The sequence below is a fragment of the Mirounga angustirostris genome, unplaced genomic scaffold (assembly GCF_029215605.1).
Source record: "Mirounga angustirostris isolate CCGP_5_RB_7025 unplaced genomic scaffold, mMirAng1.0.hap1 SCAF_3, whole genome shotgun sequence".
Lineage (NCBI taxonomy): Eukaryota > Metazoa > Chordata > Mammalia > Carnivora > Phocidae > Mirounga > Mirounga angustirostris.
In genome coordinates, this window is record NW_026991711.1 from 133,184,138 (window position 1) to 133,207,953 (window position 23,816).

Sequence of the window (23,816 nt, forward strand, 5' to 3'; positions counted from 1 at the left end):
ATGAGCTTAGAAAAATGTAAGTAATAGCACATGAGTATTAACATAGTTGATCAAATGAAGATATAATGTCATTTGGATGAATCGGCATTTGTAAAATATTCTTCTTATGCTTTTTTTTTAAAGTTAAAGCCATCGATCATGGCTGTAGGACGGCTTGATTATTAATTAGTTGTCCATTAGACTTCATTTCCTATGGCTTATGAGGGAAAAGTAAACGTATGCTAATTTGTTTTAGGCAATTTAGTCTATTTAATTTCATCTTTATTCTCTATTAACGCCTGGAGATTTTAAATTAATATATATGACACTTGAACATGCATGGTGGCAATTCACCAGAGCACACTGAATGCAAGGCTAGTTTGTGTTTATAAAGGTAGTTATGACCATTTGGACTTTGATTTAAAAAGTAGGTATTTTTTATGAAGCGGAAATTGGTAAAAAGATTATTTTGTGCAATTTTTAAAACCACAATATAATTAATACAAACTGAGCATAAAAGTTGCCTCAGATGCTACAAATTAGGCTGGCTGTTAAAAATAACAGTATCCCCGCGTGCATCCCTGCTCCTGTTACAGTGTAAAACACTCATTAGCGCTTCTAAATTAGATGGATTTTTTTTTTCCAACCTGAGGGTTTGGACAAAGTTATTATTATTTTTTTTAAATGTATGCATTAAGGCAAGGCTTTAGAAATGTATTTTTCAGCTTTGGGAAGATATGGAAATGAAGCAAACTAATCACTGTAGCAACCAGAGACTAAAAATAAAAAGCAATTTAGTCAGAATGAGATTGCCTCTACACTGCTCTCTGAGGGTGATGGGCGGGAGTGATGTCATGTCTGTAAATAATGTCCCTGGTTCTCACATGCCTGATAGGGCAGCAGAGACGGTACCGTCCTCTCTCAGCTAGAACAAGCCAAGGAGGCGGCTTCGTCCAGGACTCAGGAATGGGGTGGCCCTGGGAAGATATGTCAAGGTGCTATTAAGATGTGGTGAGCCAGCCTCTCTGTCTGACCCCCTGAGCCCGGGAACCGGGCAGCGTGGCTCAGCCTTCCTGCTCACTCTGTCATCAGGGACACAAGCCAGCTGCCCCAAGCCCAGGGGCTGTCCCTTTACATTCCTCTTGCTGGGGAGATGGAAAATTCTCTTAGACATGCTCAGCAAAGTTTGCAAAACTTAGCTCATTTTAGACTCCAGCTTTCTCAAATGTATTCTTAGCGTTAGACCACCCTTTGATTTTATCTTTGGTCCCAAGACTCTTATCTCATCTCTATCTTTTTAACCAACAGATCTCCGAGCAAGTTCTCTAAGTGGCCCCTGGGGATTTTTTTGATTCCTTCTCAGTTTCCTGTTTGTCAAGGCCGGTTTTTAATAAGAGTGTCAGAGAGTCCCAAGTGCATTTGGGCCGTTTCCCATTTTAGAGTTCCTGCCCAGAAGGTCACACTTATCTTCACTCTCAATGTTTTGAACTCTGCTTCCTGAGAACTGAAGATATAGGTCTGCCCATAAGCAACGTTGCCTGTCTTGTCAATGGAAAGGAACTAGCTAATGAGGTCACTTTCTCAGTATGGAATCCAGTGAAAGGAAAACAAGTATTTATTGAACATTTCCTTGCTCCAGGCACTTTGTTACAAAGAGCTGGCTGAGGAATGTGGGAGGCAAACCATTTTAAAGTAATAATTCCAATACAATGGGATAAATGAATCAAAAGAGATATGTGCGATGGATAATGGTATACAAAGGCAAGAGTGAATTGTGTCTGGGGGAAATGACACTAGCTGGGCTTTGGAGAGAAATCAAAGTCAGCTAGGCCAACATAAAGGTAGAAGGAATCTGCGTTGTGCAAAGTCTGGAGGTATGAACTAACAAGGCTCGCTGACATCACTTCACTTATCAGTTTTTCCTTTTTAAAAATTAAAGTTAGCATAACTGTTATTCTTTCTTATTTTGTTTCTAAAGCAATGTATGTTTGGTTCAAATGTGAATATTATCCAGAAATGTATGCCAAGGAGTCTTCCATAGTCTCAACTTTGGGGGATATGCTATTGTGTGTCTAGTATATGTGTGTCCAGATCTTTCTTATATATGTACCAAACTAGAATCATACTTACTCTTTTGCAGCCTGTTTCTAAGTCAGTACATACAACTAAATATTTTATACTTTATCCTCAATTCTTGGATATTTTGTATGCTGTTGTTTGGGTTGACCAGCAGTATAGTGTAGTAATTAAACATAGAAGGGTTAGAGTCAGATGAATCCCAGCTATACCACTACTAACTGCATGACCTTGGGTAAGTCATTTAACCACCCTTGTAACCAAAGTGAATTCTCTCCTTGGCGAGTCATAGATAGAAACTACACCAGGTGAGTTGTGACACAAAGGAAAGTTTATTTGCAGCAAATAAGGAGATCTTGGGGAGTAATTCCAAAGCCATGACTCCCCAGGCAAGAGTGAATGGTTCCGATGTATAAGGTTGCGCATGTGCCTTAAGGAAACATTGTATGTTATATAAATGAGGCTTGTGCTCCTCCTTGGGCAGAGATTTTAGGGTAATAATGAGATAAAGGTAACTGTTGGTCATCCCAGAGGTCACTCCATGGTCCAGCTGCACAGATGTGAAACAGGGGTTTAGTTCCAACTGATCCGGGTGGTCTGGGCCACTAGAGCTCTTCCTCTGGACAGTCGTTATTGCTTGAGAGGTAGTTTCAGTTTCCCTTATGGGATGTTATGGCTGTAGGGTAGCCGTCAGCTGTCACCATACAGTGCTATTAAGTACTATTGACGATATTCCCTGTGCTGTGCCTTTAATTTTTGTGACTTATTCATGCCATAACTGGAAGCCTGTACCTCCCACTCCCCTTCCCCCACCTTGCCCATCTCCCTATGCTTCTCTCCTCTGGCAGTCATCAGTTTGTTCTCTGTATTTATGGGTCTGCTTCTGCCTTTTGTTTGTTCATTCATTTATCTTGTCTTTTAGATTCCACATATAAGTGAAATCATATAGTATTTGTCTTTCTCTGTCTGACTTATTTCATTTAGCATATACCCTCTAGGTCCATCCATATTATTGCAAATGGCAAGATATCATTCTTTTTTATGGCTGAATAATATTCCTGTGTGTGTGTGTGTATGCACATATATACACACCACATCTTCTTTATCCATTCATCTATTGATGGACACGGGTTGCTTCCATATCTTGGCCATTGTAAATAATGCTATAATAAGCAGAGGAGTGCATATATCTTTTTGAATTAATGTTTTGGTTTGGGTAAATAGCTAGTAATAACTGGATCATATGGTATTTCTACTTTTAATTTTTTGAGGAACCCTGCACTGTTTACCACAGTGGCTGCACAGGTCCTTTTTTTTTTTCTTTTTTTTTACAAACCCTTGTGTCGAGGGCTGACTTTCAATAGATCGCAGCCAGGGAGCTGCTCTGCTACATACGAAACCCCGACCCAGAAGCAGGTCGTCTATGAATGGTTTAGCACCAGGTTCCCCACGACCGTGCGTTGCGTGACGGGCGAGGGGGCGGCCCCCTTTCCGGCCGCGCCCCGTTTCCCGGGACGAGGGGCTGCACAGGTCCCTTTTGATGGATGTTTGTGCCATTTCCAATTTTTTACATGTTTTGGCTTCTAAAGAAACTTCCAAGACAAGTTATGAATTGCCCTTAACCTCTATTGCATTTGAGCTCCTGTTTCTTTCTGAATTATCAATACCCAACAACTGCTTATAAGCACTTAACAAATGTTACTATGTTGTTAACACCTCTTGGAGGCAGCGCTAAATGGGTTGAGTGGAATACAGTGAAGTGGTTTCCAGACTAGACCCAAGGGAGTCCACTGCAAGTTTTCTTTCTGCAGAGATGCCATGCCAGGAATGTGAGTGCTAAGCATAGATGGGGAAAAGAAGCAGGAAGATTGGCATCTGAGATGTCAGTCAATGAGTCAAGCTGGAGGCCTGGGCTGGAAAGAAACCAGAGAATGTGTGTAAGCCAGAGACAAACCTGAGGACAAAGAACTCAAAAGGATGTCTTGGGAACCAAATATTTTAGTGTACCTTCTGTGAAATGCTTCACTTTATATAGTTCTCATTTACCTGAGTTATGTTAATATCGATGGGAGCCAAGGACAGCCCACCCCAAGATGGGCCACTTGATATGAAGATGATTTTGAGTTAAAAAGTAATCAAAATCCAGCAGATTCTGGAAAAGCTCTTTACCTTCCCCCACAATTGCCTAAAAGAATTTAGATAGAAGAGTTGCTCCAGGAACAGAGCTATCACCATAGATAACTACGTTAGGGATGGTAGGGATGGTAGACAGGAAGGAACCTAATAGGTCCTGTTTGTTCAAAGTCTTCTCTTTGTCCCACGGTTTCTGAGTGGCCCAGCAAACATTGATTTACCAAACATTTACTCTTTTTTAATTCTTCCTGAAGATTGCATTCCTTCCCTTTGAAGACCCAGCCCCTTACCCCCTTCTCCTTAGTTCAGAATGATATGTATACCTCATTTTGCCTGACTGTCTTTGGAACTTCCCGTCTATGTAGGTTTCCTGTACATACGCTAGTATTAAATTTGATTTTCTCCTGTTAATTTGTCTCATGTCAATTTGATTCAGTGCAGCTAGAAGGACCTTGAAGGGGGCAGGAATTCTTCCTTCCCCATAATATTAATTCCAAAACTACAAGGCTCTTCTCCCTTATGCTCGCACAGGAACTCAGCTCCTTCCTCCCAGTCACCCTGGACCATTTCTGGGAGTCAGGGGACAGGGGATTCTCAGAGGCGCAAGGACAAATGTACTCACCCCCAGGTGCCTCACCAGTCACAGCCTCCGGTGCTGGAGACACTCTAGAGGACCTGCTTGGCTACTTGCTCCTCCCTCACCTGCCACCCCAGGGTAAGTGTGATTTGCTGTTCTTTGGGTCAGAAGGAAGAATGATTCTCAATTCTGTGTCTAGAGAATTGTTAGAGAATTAACTCTTTATTTCTCTCCCGTAAACTCAGTCTCTGCTGGAGTTCCAAAAATGTCCCTGAGGCTGCAATGGGGAAAGGGAGAGGATGAAGAGTATCAGCCATGCCCTCCATTGTCTTTTCTGTTTTATCTTTTCAGTCATTCAAGAACAAATATTGCCTGACCACTGTAGTGAATTTAATATAAAACTAATCCCGACTCCCTGCCTTTTCTGTATCTAGGCGTGGAATCTCCCCCACCTCCATGAATCTGGGCTAGCCTGTGACTGGGCTTTGGTCAGCCGAATATGGCTGATACGATGGTGTGTCAATTCCAAGCCTGCACCTCAAGAGGCCTTGGGTGCTTCTACTTACTCTCATCTCCTCACCAGGCCCTGTGAACAGCCCGGGTTCGACTACTGGCTAAAGAAAAGTCACCTCAGCCCACAGCCAACCACCTGCCCAGCAGAATCCAGAAGAGCTATGCTACCAAACCCAGCCAAGATCAGCAGTGTGTGTAGATGACCTGCTTTCACAGGAGGGATGCCAGGGAGACCAGAAGTACCACCCAGCTAAACCACAGACTTGTGAACTAAAGAAGGTCTGTGCCATTCGAAGCCACTGGGTTTTCTGTTTGAGCCTCATTTTGACAATAGATAACTGATACAACCCTCTTTCTGATCTCCAATATATATATATATATTTTTTGTTTGTTTGTTTGTTTGTTTGTTTGTTTGTTTGTTTTTCAGATTCAGACACCTCTGAAAAGCTCAACAAATAGCCAAACTCTAATTCTCAGTCCAGATTCAGCCTGGATACCCTGCTGCCCTTACAACAGTCTGTGATAAGGATACTGCAGCCAGAAGGGGGTATTTTAGTTTAGCAGATGTCAGGAAGCCTAAGGGAAAGCTAGTCAGCCTGCTGGGAGAGACACACATGAGGAGTATGGGTGCAGCTACACCCTACCAATCTTTAATAGGGCCACAAAGATCCCAGTAAGTGTGGTGTGATAGCATTTCTTGTGCAAACCAGCAAGGGAGGCCAATCTCCCCATTTTGAATTGAGTTGGAGCTGAAATGAGACCGAGAGCCTCCAGAATCAGAAGGAAGATGCTGAGCTGCCCCAGACCCTTGAATCAAGGCTCCAGCCCAGTTGATCTATAATCTCTGATGGCAGGGAAGCCCTCTTAGGGGAATCCGAATGACATATTAACTTCAGTTTATAACCTGTCTCTACGCTTCTTTCAGAATGCCAAGTTGCCTTATCTAATTCTAGCCCCTAGTTGCTACTGCTCAATGTTGGAACCTCCAGTGATAAAGTTCCTCGGTCGATGCTAAGAGGAGAGCACTGTTAAGTGTGTATGGTGAGCCCTGACTACGGACTGTTCTTCTCCATCTGATTGCTAGGCAGCTTCTCTTCCCTCAGTATCCCCTTCCTCTTCATTCCTTATTTCTAGGGACTTTTCCCTGCATACCTAGGGCAGATGAATACCAAGGCAGCACCCTGGGCGGCTCTGAAGTGTGCCAGTGGGCTCTCCTGACAGAGCTCCTCTCAGACTGGGGCCTTGCCAGTCATACCAAAGCTGCCCGCAGCCCCACAAATGGCCACCGCAAGGCAACAGGCCATTAGCTGAAAACCTAAGGATTGACAACTGGGTGCAGAGAAAGCAATAAATGATCAGTTGCTGATAGTTGATTTCTAGTTCTGTTTACCCTTTTGAGTAATAATAAACAAAAAAGTGAGGGTGAACATAGGAAAATCCTTCTTAACTTCATAGTTTAGCCTCTTGGGCTGAGAGTGAGGGTTGAGTTGAGTTTGGCCCTGTGATGTGGTTAATGTGTGCCCTGCTCCCCGATAGACTTTTCTAGACATTTTCCCAGCATAGTTATAGTTCTGTGGGTGTGGTCCCAATTGTTTGGTACCTGGCCCTGGGGTGATTTGGGACAGGGGAATAGTGACTCGGTGTGTGTGTTAGATAAAGAGGTGGTTGGGGTTCTGAGCTCAGGACTGGTCAGTTTGCATATCAAAGTCACGCTCGCAGGCAAGTTGTTTGCTATGTCCAAGAATTAGCTAACCCTAGGAGGGGCAGTCCTCCTCAGGTCTGAAAGGCCCCAACATGCCAAAATGGCATAAAATAAAGAAAATTTTAAAATGTGATAAATACAGCAGGCCAGGAGACTATGCATCCTCCGTATTGACCTTGAACACCCAAATTACTGGGACACTCGACGGCTTCTGGGCCTCCTCGCAAGGTCGGGCATTTTAGGACTCAGTATTCTGCCTTCTAACTATTCACAGAAGTCATTCTTAACAGCTCAGTCCAGCTCTCTTGACCCAGAGCAGCTCTTTGCTTTTTCAGGAAACAAACGGGATGAAAGTGCCGGGCTGGGACTTCCTCCTTGGGATGTTTGACCAGGACTGACGTACTCGAGGCCCCTTGAATACAGGAAGTCCAGAACACACCCAGTTTCTTGAATGTAGTTTTCTTGAATGCTGAACGCTGGAGTGTAGGTAAAAGGACAGAAGGAAAACAACTCCAATATGAGGGACCCACTGACAGATTGCTCGGTGAGTAGCTCAGTGTGGTGAGTTTATATACTAATGGGTTTTAACTTAAGGAATTTGAGACGTTCGGAAGACAAATATGTTTAGATATTGGCCGTGATACAAAAGTCTTGTGGCTTTTCTTTGGTTCGATTTAAAACAACCCTTTCTAGCAAATGACAGAGCAGGTTAATTGTCATCTTTTATTCTCGTATTGTTGGAAAAACTTCAAGGGGGTATAGATAGCATCATATTTGCTTGCAGATGGTGGCTGTTTGGAAAACATTCTTAAGAGTTACACCAATGGTGCCAACGTGGTGTGTAGAGTGGCTACACAAACACTCAGAATCTGCAGCCAATTTGAGGCTCTGAGAATGAAGTTAGGGCGGGAGATTTTGGCATATTTCCCCATATCATGTAAGGTCCAGAATTGTAAGGCCTGTAAGTGGAAGGACGGGCCCCCCACCCTGCCCAGCCTCCCGTGGTTCCTCACACTGGTCTACCAACATGTTTGTTTAGTCCTGGGAGTGTTCTCAAAAAAAGAAGATGGATCAAAAGTCCAAAGATGGGGTGAGGTTGTTGACAGCAATAGTAGAGATGAAATTTAGGAAATAAGGAGCAATTAAAATAAGGCGTGTAGGGGTGTATATACTCTGGACGTAAAATAATCAAGAATCATCAGGGTGTTAGCTCAATAAAGGGTGGCAAAAAACTAAGATCGGTGACATCAGAAGCAAGGTGTTGCATTCATCCCTCAAGTATTTTATCAAAAAACCCCCAACAATTACAAACTGTGGAGAAGCAGATAAATGAGGGCTACAATAAAGCCTATAAAGAAGAAGAGCAACAGAGAATTACTGGTTTCATTTGTGTTTATACAATGGACAAAGCACAGGTTTAGAGAAAATGGAGCTGTAAACGCGACCGCGCAAAACGAGTTCATGAATCAGATGGGCTTAATGAGATGAAGTCGTAATGGCTAATAATATTAATAATGACCGTGTAATAGCAAGCTCTGTCTACTTCTACTTTTTTAAATACAAAAGTAAATATGTGTCTAATGTAAAAACGAATTCCAACAATATAGTTGTATATAGATTCTAAGATGGAAAATTCTCCCCTTTAATTTCCTCCATCCCAATCTTCTATTTGTAAGCACAGATAATTTTTTGTTCATGTATTTGCTGTTTATTTTTCTCTCTCTGCATTTGCCCCCTAACCAAATGTTAACCCCTCTCCTTTCTTCCCACTGATACTCTGATGACGTTTTTGCATAGGGGTATTTGAGTGAGACAGGGATGGGGTAAGTGGAGGCAAAAACTTGACATTAACAGTCACCAAAGAAGAAAGTCACAACCACGTGAAGAGGAGATAGAAGAGAGAGAAACTGGGACCAAGTTAATTTAACGCAACAATAACACGAACGCGAACTAATCGCCTAATGTCCTTTTCAAAGGCTGACTTCAAATCAGGATCTGGGAGACATGTTTCCTTCTAAGCAGCCCCCAGGAGAACCCGTCACCACATGTGTGGGTCAGCCTCATGCTCCCTCCTTAACGTGCTGAGGGGTTATTTTCCCTCAGCTGAGCTACGTCCCCAGGGGCTCCCAACCTTGTCCACAACCTGAAGGTTGTCTCTCTGGGCCAGGTGCCATCAAAGGTAGTCTGGGAGTCAAGAGGAGGCGGATATCCCTTCAGCCAGGTTTCCCAAATCCTCTAAAGTCATGGAATCTTTATTTATTTGCAATTGTTTCATTTTCAAGGGTTCACGTTGATTTCCTGGCGCAGTTCTAGTTTGTGCTTGGGGAATAATGTGTGAAGATGAAGCTGCAGTTGGGCGGCAGAATAAAACAAAGGAATGGACTGCCGATGAATGCTTCCTGAAACACGGGCATGGCTTTGTGAGGAAACCAAAGAGAACCCAAAGTTTAACTACCTGCAAAATGTCTCATTCTGTCCTTAGGGTTGCATGGAACACACTTAATTCATAAAGCCTTAGCTTACCTACAGTTTTTAAGCTGGTCTGCCCCGGTGGGTCCATGTATGAAAATCAATGGTTACATGAAATTCAATGGGAAAAATGTGCCTCTTTGTTTCTACTAATTTCTAACTGAAATTTAGAATTTACTTCAGAGGTGCCTGGGTGACTCAGTCTGTTAAGCGTCTGCCTTCGGCTCAGGTCATGATCCCGGGGTCCTGGGATTGAGCCCCGTGCTGGGTGTCAGGCTCCCTACTCAGTAGCCCCCCTCATGCCCCTGCCTCATGCTCATGCGTACTTTCTCTCTCTCTCTCTCTCTCTCTCAAATAAAAAAAAAAAACCTTTAGAATTTACTTCAATTCTGAATATAAGCAACAAACTTCAGTACTACCACAGTGTCTGTGATTTGTAACCAAAAAAAAATCACCGACATTTTTATATGATATTATAGTGGTTGTAATTATCTAGAAATATTGTTTACATTCCGTGTGATTTAGAAATTTGAGTTATTCTTAAGACTTGTTATTTAGTATGTTAATTTAAAAGCACACATATAATTTTTAAATGTTTTAATAAATATATATCAATATAATGTTTCTTTTGCAATCCTATGTTATTTTATCTAATGCATTTAAAAATTCTGAGTAAAATATAGATTTCACAACACAGCCAAAGGAACCATAATACAAAAAAATATTTTAAAATCTCTTTTTAAGTTCATGCTCCAGTGACCAAGATAGGCTAATAGCTGGGCTATTCAACATCAAACAGCCTGGTCAGTGTCTATGCTCAAATTATTAGTCACCAGGGTAGCACAAATATTGCCTAAATGTTGTGTAGGCTTTTAACTAATCTTAAGAGTGTCAGAACTTATTTGAGGAAGATTTTTAAAGTTCTGTTTTTGAAAAGGAACAGAATTGGCTCTGAGCCTTAATGTCTTGATGCCTCTGAGTTTAGCTTCTATACCTACAAAAAAAAAAGAAAAAGAAAAAAAAAATGCCAAGCGAAATAATTTTCAAATCCAGGTGCAAGGAAATAGACAGGAATCAAATTATCTCCAAATGAAATAATCTAGTCATTTTTCTTCAAAAGCAGCACCTTCCTATGAAATAATGCCACAGAAATCATGGGCAAATAACAAGCTATAACCAAATTTATGTTTTTACTCACTCGTACGGTATCCAGGTAGGGACCTGTCAAAGCAGGCATTTTGGGCTCCACACAGTCTGTCCCTTCCCTTAACATCATCAGCTAGGGAAGCAGTACCAGCCAAGCTGTGGGACGGCTCCTTTAACCTGGCTCACGTGCCGATCTGGGCTTCCCATCTCAGTGGCTCAGCCTGGGCCATGGGATGCTCACTTGCATTAAGATAGAAGATAACGTTACAATGGTCCATGGCTTCTGAGGGATTTGGGTTCTTTGCAGAGATAAGGCGGCAGATTGGGTCCGACCACATAGATGTCCTGTGGCCCACAGCATCCCTGAGATAGTGTGATATGCCATCCACATCTCACGGGCCTGTTTCCTCTTGTAAAGTAAGAAGAGGAGAGGATGGAGTAGACTATGTTCTTTAATGTCCAAATCTCATAACTTATGATGGTTTGTCGTGGGGATTCCAGATCTTACCTAGATAATCCCTTAGTTAAAGGAGCAATGGTTTGAAATATTATCCCCCGTGAATCAAGATTCACATGAAATCAGTAGCACAGTGCCTGTCATATGAAGGGCATCAAACAAAAGCTTATTTGATTAAATATAAGTGGAATATCATGGTTTATTTAATACTATGAGGATATCACTGTCCAAAAACTTTCCATACTGCCATTTAGAATAGAAATGGACTTTTTGGGAATAACTGAATTTAACCTTAATCATTCCAATTGTGGAAAATCAGAAAGAACAGTTAGTCCAGGGTTGATACAGTGCATTTGATATTGTTTAGAAGTTATCTAATTATTCCATGTGCCCATTACTTTGATTGCTCCATTTTGGTGATAACAACATTTATACAAAAGAATTTGCTTACAAATTCTGGGCAGAAATATTTTTTAAAGACTGAATGGGAAATGCCTGTGTGTACCAGTTTTCTCGGTGAAGAGTTTTTTTAGGGGCTCAGAAACGTCCCAAATATTCCACCACTTGCCTGAACTGCCTTTATCAGGGAAAAAATACATAACTTTTTTCCAATTAATTAATGACCCCAGGGAGAGACAGCATATTAAAAAAAAATTCCTATGGATATGTAAGATCAATAGTATGGTCTTTTCTTCGTGGAATGAATATTTGGTAGGGGTGGGGTATTTGAAAATTCAATGGGTGGGGAAAGAACACCAAAAATTTACCTTCCATATGATTTTGACTAAAGAAAACACTTCTTGTGCTGGTTGATGACATTAGGAAGCCATTTGTACTGATCATAATACTTAAAGGTAACTATTACTCCATGTAAACTTAGTGTAGTTATACTGATCAGCTATTTATAAATATATTTATTTCTGATGGTTTCTCTAATTGATTGGCTCCCCTAATATTTCTAAGCACGGTTCTGCCCTTAACTAATGAAGTTATTCTCAGCTCTTTGGTGCTTACCGATAAAATAAAGGGATTAGACTTTAGGGGTTTTCAAGCTGTGCTCCATGGAATCCCTTCAGTGGCCTCTCTGGTGGAAGAGGGTGGGTTGGGAAGGAGAGGTGAGATAGCAAAGGGAGAGCCAAGCCCAAGGTCAAGGGATTTTACCTTAAAGTACACATGTTCCAAGATTTTCTGATCTCATACACACAGGACAAGATGGTCCTGGGTTCTGCTTTGATATTTATGCAAGTCTGCTTTTCACAGATTTTGTCTTTAAGTCTGAGTAGATGGTACATGATGAAAGGTACAGAATCACTGTTTCTAAAGAAGGGCTTATGCTGCACTAATGGAAGTATTCTTAGCAACTCTTTTATTTATCTATGTCACCTTTATCTCAGGGGAGATCAGGGTTTGTTGGGGAGTGTCCGGTACATTGCATATGGGGTCAAAGATAAAGATTCTCTCAGTTGCTCTCTAATAAGAACATCCTGCTGTCCTCTGATCATGAACTTAACAACAACATAATGTACTGAGAAGCTTCTGGACTAGCATGTGCCTGGGCATCCTGGAATTTGGTGAATGGGTTATAGGTGTACCTGAGACATGAAACTTGGCAATCTTCAAATTGGCAGGATGTGGCTGGGTGCAGAGTGCGGGGGGCGGGGCTTGGAAGAGCTCCAGGCCAGTTTCTTCTGCCTTGAACAAGTTTGTCCATTTACCACACACTGTCCCAGTACAAATATCATTTTTTATTATTTAATTTATTATTTTTTAAAGATTTATTTATTTGAGAGAGAGAGAGCACAGGGGGAGGGGCAGAGGGAGAGGAAGAGAGAGTCTTAAGCAGACCACGCTGAGCAGGGAGCCCAATGCAGGGCTCGATCCCAGGACCCCGAGATCATGACCTGAGCCAAAACCAAGAGTCAGATGCTTAACAGACTGAGCCACCCAGGTGCCCCCAAATATCATTTCTTAGGTGTGCCATGATATGAAAGCATTAGGAAGTACCAGTCTGTTAAACAACAGGAAATCATCTTCTAAAATCTAAAACCGGCAGGCCCAGGATCAACTGAAGCATAAGCTGTGCTTTGCTTTAAACAGTTGAGTTTGAACGACTGGGGAAAGACAGGGACTCTCCACTTTCTCACAGGATCTCCAACTCCCCCCAAAACAACTGAGTTTTGAATCAATGGCTTAGAAACTTTCAGGGCTGTCTGGCCTCCTAGAACTAGTCCCCTGGAGATAGTATTTTAAAAACATGTCTTGGAGAGGTTTGATGGCCTGATAAATAGAAAAATTCTCTACTGGTTCTTCTCATTTCCACCTTGGTTAGGGGCAAGATTTCCCCTCCAAACCCCCATCCTCACGCGTGGGGTCTGAGGAACCCTGTTCTCTTCCAGGACTGTTGGGCGCAGACTCCTCAGGCGATGGGGCTAGTGTGGGCCCATCCCCCAGGACAGCTCAGCTCACAGTCCCTTCCCTACACTCCTGGTTCTGCTGATGGTTCTTCTCACTCCCGGTCTGAAGCCTCCAAAATCCTCTAATCCATGTTTCTGCTTTGTCTTCTCCCAGCCCCGGCCTCATAGTGTTTCAGAGCAGGAGAACTCACCCTGCAAGCATGCACTGGAATCTTTCTCTCTTGCACATGGCCCCCTGGTGTTTTTGTCGGGTCTTTGTTTCTGCTTTGCTGTGGGCTGGAGACCGAAGCAGATAGGACATTACATAAAAAAACTCACAGTTTAATACTGTGAGATATTTCTAAATAAATCAAACAGGAAAGCTATAAGACTTATAAAGAAAATCATAAAATTTTATTGAACATAAAATAAGATGAACACATGAAAAGACTTACTATGTCCTTGGATGGGAAGTCTAAATACCATAAAAAAGTCAATTTCCCCAAATTGATATATATGTAATACAATTCCAATTAGGATCCCAATAGGGATTAAAAAAATGTAATTAGATAAATCTTCATATGGAAGAATAAATGTCCAAGTATAGCCAAAGAAATTATGAAAAGGAAAAAACAGTTGGTTAAAGAGAAAGCAGAAGCAAAGTGTTAAATATCTCTATAACTTAGGAAGTGAGTTCATAATGGGTATCATTATTATTATCTGTATCATTATTATTTTATGAAACATAAAAATGTTTCATAATTTAAAATAAAAAGTTAAGAGGCTATATATGAGTTAGAACTATGTTCAGCTGCACATTTTATTTTTTTTAAGATTTTATTTATTTATTCATGAGAGACAGAGAGAGAGAGAGGCAGAGGGAGAAGCAGGCTCCCTGCTCCAATGTGAGACTCCATCCCAGGACCCTGGAATCATGACCTGAGCTGAAGGCAGACGCTTAACGACTGAGCCACTCAGGTGCCCTCAGCTGCACATTTTAAAATGAGTGGCTTTTAAAAAAATTGTATTTCTCTCACGCAGAAAGTAAGTCCAAAAGTAGAGAGCTGAGGGCATGTGTGGTGGCCCCCAGGGCCTTCGGGGACCCAGGCTCTTTTTCTCTTTCTGCTCTACCATTTTAGCACATGGTGTCATCTCAAGATCACCTTATGGCATCAGCCATCGTTTTCTTTCTTTCTTTCTTCTTTCTTTCTTTCTTTCTTTCTTTCTTTCTTTCTTTCTTTCTTTCTTTCTTTCTTCTTTCTTTCTTTTAATTCAATTTAATTGACATATACTGTATTATTAGTTTCAGAGGTAGAATTCAGTGATTCATCAGTTGCATACAACACCCAGTGCTCATTCCTTCAAGTGCCCCCCTTAATGCCCATCACTGGGTTACCTCACGCCCCTCCCCTCCAACAACCCTCAGTTTGTACCCTGTAGTTAAGAGTCTCTTATGGTTTGCCTCCCTCTCTGTTTCCAACTTATTTTATTTTTCTTTCCCTTCCCCTATGTTCATCTGTTTTATTTCCTAAATTCCACATATGAGTGAGATCATATAGTATTTGTCTTTCTCTGACTGATTTATTTCGCTTAACATAATAACCTCTAGTTCCATCCACGTCATTGCAGATGGCAAGATTTCATTCTTTTTATGGCCGAGTAGTATTCCATTGTATATAAACACCACATCTTCTTTATCCATTCCTCTGTCAAACTTTCCGTAGTTGGGCTATTGTGGACATCGCTGCTATAAACATTGGGGCAGCCATTGTTTCTTAATTTCAGGTGTCAGGAAAGAGGAGGAAGAAAACTTCACTGAAACCCCACACAGTACTCTCACCCATGCTTCCTTGCGAAGCATTTAGTCACATGGCTTCACCAAAGGGCCAGACACTGAGAAATAACTTTATTCCAGGGACGTGAGCCCTGCTAAACATGTACCTATTTTCTTCTCATGATACCTCTGTGTGATTTGTGGGATGTTATTTGGTGGTGTGGGAGGAAAATAAAAGTCTTAGGGGAACATAGTGAAAATGTTTAGGCAATGGAGGAGCAAACAAAAAAGCTAAACAGTTTTAAAATGCTCGCTAAAACTTTCCCACTGTACCCATAAGGGGAGGAAAGGGGCCTTATAATATCACATCGTTCCTATGACAAGTTATTTTTATGGAAATAAAAATGACTTGGTTGCCAAATAGTGATTTACTCTCATGACTCAGAGGACAATCACTTTCTCATGACAGCCTACACCTAAACCTCACCATCGGTATGTTTTGCTGGCTCTGCCAAGAGCTTTAAAATTTGTAAATTGTTGGCTACAATTATTTTCAGAAAATCATATTTCAGATGCTAATCCTTATTTCAGCTTTTTGAGACAAACTGGGATATCTGGCCATCATGGGCCACATTCCCTTGGTCCAGAGCAGTTGGGACAGCTGTCTCTCCAGCTCGCTGTCCCCACCCTGCTGCTCACTCAGGTATGGACAGGTGCCTGCAATCACATGATTTTGCAAACCTTGCTTTAGGAGTTAACAATGTCTTTGTAAAGAGCTTTGCTCCCTGACCACTGTCCTTGAGCCCAAGGCAGTTTCATCAAAGCTGTTTGCTACTCCTGTGTGTCTCCCAAATCCTGCCCTGGCTTGCGGTGCTAAGTTCAGAGGGAAGTGAAACCACTGCATGAAGATAAAAGAATTTGGTATCTATAGGATTGTGTTCCTATATCCTAGGTACTGGTTCTTTCCAGCCCCGAAAGTCATTTTTTTAGGTCCTTTCCTCCTCCATAGCCCCGTGTCCTCTGTTGGCTACTCTGCTTGCACCATATACCAGGTCCTCCCGTGACAACTGAAAGGTTACCTGGGCCCTGAGAACTCACGTATGTGAACCTGCTGGCTGCATAGTAGGTGCTCACTGAATGTGAGCTCTCCACGCAGTGCCCAGCTGAGCGCCCCTGGAGCGCTGGAGGAGGCTGGCTCATCAGATGAGCAAAGAGCTACAGCATGGCGCTCGTTTCATAGAGGACTTTCATCCTCTTCTGTAAAATCTCATTTTTTTTTTTCTGAAGATTTTATTTATTTATTTAAGAGACTGGGGGTAGGTGGGGCAGAGGGAGAAGCAGACTCCCTGCTGACTGGGGAGCCCCACTTGAAACTCGATCCCAGGCCCCTGGGATCATGACATGAGCTGAAGGCAGACACTTAACCGACTGAGTCACCCAGGCGCCCCTAAAGTCTCATTTTAAAAAAAGCAATGAGGTATCATAACTGCCAGATGGAAACTCTGAGGGAGGGCTCTTGGGACGGTTCCACCACCTAACTGAGCTACTCTGTGTCAGGAAAGCTGCAGAATTCATTCACATTTACTCTCTCCATCTGAGCACTTTTACAAATATAATTTTCAGAGTGACATTGTGGAGTTCTAAATCAAATGACAAAAACTTTCCCTTGGAAATCTTGTGTCTGTAGGCTAAATTCATATAGAAATGAATTTCTAAAGATTTATTCATACATGTATAAAAGTTTGGTACAACAAAAATGTTCAACTCCTCGTTACAACATTCTTATTACTAGAGTTAAATGAGATATAGAGGGACCAGGGCACATATTACCAACAAGTTATTCACTTACATCTTCATATCTCAGCCCCCCAAAACATTCACTTTAAAGAGTTTGGGGTTTGACACCCAGGAATATTATTGTAAAGCTTTGGGGGGAGGCAGAAAATGATTACTCAGTATGCATATTTCAGAATGTACTTTTAACCATCCTGGGAACAATAGAAGTGACAGGAAGTCAGACTTTAAAATCACCCCACTGCTGAGTCGTTGCCTGGGGAGAAACAGACAGACCAACTTTATTTTTGAAAAGTTCTCCAAGATATTTCATATCCAAGCAGAAAAGACTTAATCTTTATTTTAGGAACTCATCCAAAAAATGTGCGTCCCCGTAGCTGCATGATCATTTACAATGACAGTCATCATTACAGAGCATTGTGAATTTATAGGAGTTCTACCTTTGGAAGTGCTTATAACCCGTCTGTGCATCTTTTCTTTTTCAGTATAATAAAGTGTACAAGAACCTAAAGGAGTTTTCTCAAAATGGAGAGAATTTCTGCAAGCAGGTCACATCCATTCTCCAGCAAAGGTACAAAACGCACATTTGCAATAAACAGTTCTTCCTCTTTAGTTGCAGCTAACGATATGACTGGAGGAGTGATTACAAGCTGTCCTACTTTCCAGAACTCGGTGTTATATTTTGGTAGTTGAGAGACTGATTTGAAGAGTGATTCTCCTCTATTGCACATTTATCACTTGGGTACCATAAAAATCAAGAAACAACAGGAAGTAATTCTGCTTGGGAAGGCTCAGTCAAATTTCTTTTGATTCCTCAGACTGAGTTTATCACCCCCTCCTGGGGCACTCCCTTGTGCCTGTGTGTCCGCCATTATTGTACTTCCCACACTGATGGCAATTATGAGTTGACATTTCTGTCTCCCCTACAAGGGCAGGGGCTATGCCTTGCTCATCTTTGTGTCCTGAGCTTTGAGAGTCTGGGCTTTTGACTTTGTCGGTAAATGTCTGATATATGAAAAGTGACCATTTTCAGTATCACCTTGTCTTAATGCTAGACGTGATCATGTGTCAAGTTGGTGACTGTGTTAAAATGAGCACCCTTAACTCAGTCAAGAAAGTTACAGAAGTTCCTGTTTTGAATTGGGCCATAAAGGGTCTTTAAGCCATTTCCCTACATCTAGACAGCTCTATCATAAACAACTCTAAAGAGACCTCCAGAAGAGGTCTTCTTTTAAGGTAACCTTTTCAGATTTAAAATAATTGCGTGTGTGGTAGACATGGGCCGATTGCATCCTGCATTAGTAAGACAAGAGCAAAGGGGAACATTAACTTTATCAGGAACCATACATGAGGCCAAGGAATGATACAGGAAAGCTCAAACAGGCATTTATTAAAAGAAAAAAAAAACCCAAAAGAACAAAAAACAAAAATAAGTTTGTCAAACAGCGTCAAAAAGAAAAAAAATTAAAGTAAGTTACTTCTATAGCCAATTGCCTTGATTCTATGAGAGGAACAGGTAGGACCAATCTGAGAGGGAATCTCTCCTGTAAGAAATCTTTTTTAGTCTCAAAAGAAATTATTTTAAATATGACCAGTTAGCTATTATACAAATTCAACCCATTACCTATATTAGAAAGTGCTTCCCTCCTGCAGATCAGGAAGCATCTGTAAATATATTAGCCGTGCATGTGACCTGGAGTAGAATCATCTGGGCTTTGATTATTTTGGTGCACCTGTGTTCAAGATTCGTGCCCAGTAGAGACCTATGAAGACAGAAGGCAGGTGGTAAATAATGCCTGGCAAACCAACTCAACAGTGAACAGAATAAATTTGAGGGCATCATTACCCCCAAACTGCCTTATTGCTTTTCCCTTGTCCAGGTCACTTACGACACCTCCACCCTGCCACACACATATCTACTTTATCTACAGTCAGAGCCTTCATTTCTTACCTGTGTCTCTCCTGAAGTTGTTTCCTCGGGCTACCATCTTTCCTAGACTTAGTCATGCACAAAGCCTTCCACCCACACGTTCTAGAGCTGCAAACGAGCTCTGACGAAGAAAAAACACTTGGGTAGCTAAGAATATTTCTCTCCATGGTTTTACCTTCTTATGGAGCAGAATTTAGAATTTGAAGATCTTTTTTTTATTTTTAAGATTTTTTATTTATTTGACAGAGAGGAAGAGAGAGAGCACAAGCAGGGGGAGCTGCAGGCAGAGGGAGAGAGAGAAGCAGGTTCCCCACTGAGCAGGGATCCCAATGGGGGGGCTCCATCCCAGGACCCTAGGATCATGACCGGAGCCGAAGGCAGACGCTTAACCGACTGAGCTACCCAGGCACCCCCTAGAGTTTGAAGATCTAAAGAATACTACTAGTTAGCAAAATTACATGCACTTTTCTGGGATAAAAACTACATAGCATAAATACAAAAGGGGAATCTAATATTTTACCCCAACCAGCAAAATTATGCTAGATATTAGGTCATTTATGCAATAGGTGGTTTCCTGGACATTTTGTAAAGCTAATTAATTAATTAATCAGTTAATTTTAAAATTTGAAGTCATTGGGCGTCTGGGTGGCTCATTTGTTGGGCGTCTGCCTTCGGCTCAGGTCATGATCCCAGGGTTCTGGGATCGGTCCTGCATCGGGCTCCCTGCTCAGCGGGGAACCTGCTTCTCCCTTTCCCACTCCCCCTGCTTGTGTTCCCTCTCTTGCTGTGTCTCTCTCTGTCAAATAAATAAAATCTTTAAAAAAAAAAAAAATTTGAAGTCATTAACATACAGTGGAATATTGGTTTCAGGAGTAGAATTCAGTGATTCATCACTTATATACAACACCCAGTGCTCATCCCAACAAGTGCCCTTGCTCTCACCCATCTAGCCCATCCCCCACCCACCTCCCTCCATCGAGTCTCTAATGCTCTCTATCATTAAGAGACTTATGGCTTGTTTCCCTCTCTCCTTTTTTTCTTTTCCCCCTTCCCATATGTTCATCTGTTTTCTTTTGTAAAGCTGATCTTATACAATTGAATAATTTCTCCTTAACCAAGATGCCATTTGAGTTGCTTTGTATCCATTCCTGATAAATGTGCTTTTGGCAATGTCTCCTTACACCTGAACTTCAGGCTCTCCTTCCTTGGCTCCGCTGTTGGATCATGTAGGTAACCTGAAGGATGTTCATCCACACTAAAAGAATAGGTAATTTGGGAGAACTGTTTTCTAATGGACACAAACTCTCTATTAATCCATGAATACGTAAACATTGTGTTTTTTCCATCTGTATTTCTGTATGTTAACTGGCAAATACAGAGGTCACTTCGCTTGCCAGGACTGGGTTATTTCTTTCCCATGGGGAGTGATTCTGAAGTCACTACCTCTTCCTACAAGGTGTTTTAACTGAGTTGACATAATAACCGTGTCAATAGGAGGAATGGTCACAACATAGCTGCCTTACTCTTTCCATTCTGAGAAATCAGTATTTATTACCCTAGATATACAAAAGATAAAAAGGCTGTTTCCCATCAGCCATCCAGACATGAGTGCCGGGCATATTTTCCTCTTCGTTGGGTAGACTTACTACATATCTACATGTAAGTCAATGATTCCTTTCCCTTGTACTAGAAAAATACATGGAAAGCCAGTACTTTTTATAAAAACGATCCTGTTACTTAGAGTATAGACAAGGAATAAGAAACCCCATCAGGCAAGTAAACGGTACTCTTGAAATACAGAGAGTAGGCATATCCACTGAAGGTATGACATAGAAAATTTTGAAGACAAATCCAGTGGCTGGCATAATAAAAGATACCGTGAGGGAGCATATGGGGCTTCTTCGAACTAAGGGTATCAGTCCCATAATATACATTCAGCAAATACTTGTAGAGTGAATGAATAAATAAATGAAAGTTAGCTAAGGGTTTATTTTCTTATTATTACACCTACATTACTAGAACAAGGTCTCTACTGTCCTTGGATAATAACAGCTCCAGACACCTTGCTTACGAATTCATGGGAATGTGGTTCTGCATGGCAGTTCCACATTAGCATGTGGCTACAAGAGACAGCATCACAATCAAGCTTTAAGTCCAGATAACGCTGCATTGCCAAGCTCAGTTGCCTACCAATTTGTTCTAATTGGTGGTGATGGAAAAGTGCAGTTGTTATTGAAACATCATTTTGCCTGGAAATTCTGCAATTCATGGTCATGCTTAGCTTCTTTTATCCAATTAGTGGCTTCAGTTTCCCTTTGTTTGTAGTAGCAACTCCGATTTAGCCAGAAACACACAACAGCTCCCAAGATGCCTGATGTCAAAGTCGTTGGGTTCACTTTAACACAATCACAGATTGGACTTAAAGGACAAAGGCATATGCCCAGAAACTGTTTGTGAAGGTTTAGTCCCCTGCACCCTCACCGCTAGGCTTTAAACGGGCTTTCATGGGAAAATCAACTGTTCCTCTGTGAGGAAACTTAAAGAAAAGAATAAAACAAAAAAGGAAATGCAATTGGTCATCATTCCATCCACGATTCATTACGGATGCTGTCAACAAAGGAATAAATGATTGAAATGAAAACGTTGATAAATCCTAACCTTTTCTACTCTACCTCTGGCCTGGGTGATCAGAACTTCCACAGCTTCAGCTCTTTTTTGCATATTGAAGACTCGCACATGTATATTACTAGGCAATATGTCTTATTTGTACTCCAAGCCATACAGCCAACACTCTGTTGGACATTTCCACCTGGGTGTCCCATGGAACCACAAATTCAACCTATCTATAACAGAGTGTATCAACTTTTCCCCAAAGCTGGTACTCCTGGATTTTTTTACCATGGTGACTAGGACCTCTGCCCACCCAATCAAGCCCAATACCTGGGAGCCATCTATGACCCCTTCTTCTATCTCACCTCATAACCAAGTCTTCATGTTTCTCTCTTTTAAATACCTTTCATGCCTATAGCTTTCTTCTCATTTCATGGCCTCTGCCATTGTTCTGGGGGAAAAAATCTCTTAACCTGTTCTTCTGTCTAGGAGTATTGTCTTGAAGTGGTGTAGTTTGTACTCTGCACAAAAGCACCTGGCTAAGGGGCTGAGTGAAGGCAGAAATCTAACCCACTCTCCACCCTCAAGCCTTGCACCCTGGATCCAAGCTGTGTCTTTTCAGGGGATCTCCTTTTTCTAATCCAAGTTAGGTTATCTCGACTAGGGAGCTGGCATGGGCCCTGTCCCTATCTCTCTAGTGCATCTTCCACTCTGTGGCCGTGACCCTGTTTCAGGCTCTCCACAGACTTCCACGAGCTTTAGTATAAAATTCAGCCCTCATAGTATTTTATAAAAGGACCTTTTATAAAGGGGGCTTGGCTTCTTATCTAGCCTGTCTCTCTCCATCTACCCTTGAGCCCTGCCCCACTGCATCTACTGAACCGCTGACAGTCACTGCCCCCCCCTTTATGCATCCGTGGCACCTGTCCCACTAACTCCCACCCACCATCATGGGCCCCTGAATTTGTGCATGCTGTATCCTCTGTCAGGTAGACACTTCTTCACCTTGGTTACCAGTCTCCATGCAATGCATCTTCAAGATTCATTATCCCATGTGAGCCTTCCTTGACTCCAGCCCCATCTCAGAATGGTACCTGTCAGAGATGCATAGAACTAAAGCGTATCTCTGCTCTAGACCCTACTGCCCTATAGTGTTATAGTCTGTTCACTTGCCTGTCTCCTCCACTGGAGGCTGAACTCCTTGAGAGTCTGTGTATCCCATGTAACCAGAACAGAGCCTGGCACAGAGCAGGCATTCAATAGATGTTCACTGAGCGAATGAATGTGTTAATGTAGGAATGACTCCAGGCACTCATAACTTTCAAGTTAGGCTATTTCTGAGGAGCAGTAAATTAGTGTGTCAAAGAAATTTACTTACACAGTATATAGAATATTATTTTGAAAGAAAGCTAGAAAAGAATGACAAAACCACAGAAGACACCATTTATCCAGCACAATCTTCAGATTAGGCACTGTGTTAGATGTGTCTTATATTGGTCTCTTTTACTTTTTTTTAATTCTCACAACCCAAGGCAGTGTGAATGTACTCTCATCCATTCCTAATATACAGAGGAGGATGTGGGAAAGAAGATACATTTTGATTTCTACCCAGCTCAACGCAGGCTTGGTGTAAGGGCATCTGCCAACTGGGCAGGCTGTTTGGGGCACCACCACTGTGGGTGTTCCAACATGTTCAAAGGCCCTGGTCCAGCTCCCTTCAGAGTCTTAAGGTCCTCTCTGGGATGGGACATCAGCAGCCATTAAGCCCAGTAGCTTTTTTTTTTTAAGATTTTATTTATTTATTTGACAGAGAGAGAGAGGGCACAAGCAGGGGCAGATGCAGGCAGAGGGAGAGGGGGAGAGCGAGAGGGGGAGAGGGAGAAGCAGGCTCCTCGATGAGCAGGGAGCCTGATGTGGGACTCGGTCCCAGGACCCCGGGACCAGGACCTGAGCCAAAGGCAGATGCTTAACCGACTGAGCCACCCAGGCGCCCCAAGCCCAGTAGCTTTTAAAGCTGGTAACACAGAGGTCTGTGGGAGTACTCAGGGGCCACTTTAGGGAGTGAGGAGAAGTTAGATGGGCAGGGCTTTGCTCCCTTGTCACTCCCACTCCCATTATATCAGAATATAACATTTCCATGACATGGTGAGATTCTGTATAAAATTTTGTTTTCCAGTTAAAAAGATTTGAATAGTGCCCTTCTTGTCTGTTTTACCTGACCTCCCCCACAGCAACACTTCCACCTGACTCCATTGACCTCACT

General features: G+C 42.0%; 1 protein-coding gene and 1 long non-coding RNA gene across 7 annotated transcripts in view; both read left to right on the plus strand.

Moving 5' to 3' along the window:
- The first annotated feature begins 5,037 nt into the window (after positions 1-5,037).
- LOC135363887 (uncharacterized) lies at positions 5,038-6,320 on the plus strand. The gene is made up of 2 exons (XR_010410176.1): positions 5,038-5,557; positions 5,706-6,320. It is a non-coding gene; the product is annotated as an uncharacterized LOC135363887 (long non-coding RNA).
- Positions 6,321-7,366: 1,046 nt separating this feature from the next.
- NOSTRIN (nitric oxide synthase trafficking) overlaps positions 7,367-23,816 on the plus strand; it is a 60,957-nt gene continuing 44,507 nt past the window's right edge. For 5 of the 6 annotated variants that reach the window (XM_064586649.1, XM_045868673.3, XM_064586650.1 and 2 more), the window contains exons 1-2: positions 7,367-7,524; positions 17,499-17,584. In XM_064586649.1, coding sequence (XP_064442719.1) covers positions 7,498-7,524; positions 17,499-17,584 — 113 coding nt within the window. In that variant the 5' untranslated portion in view covers positions 7,367-7,497. Of the gene's footprint in view, positions 7,525-17,498; positions 17,585-23,816 lie in introns of those variants that run through there. The other variant, XM_064586653.1, reaches the window with a different exon arrangement.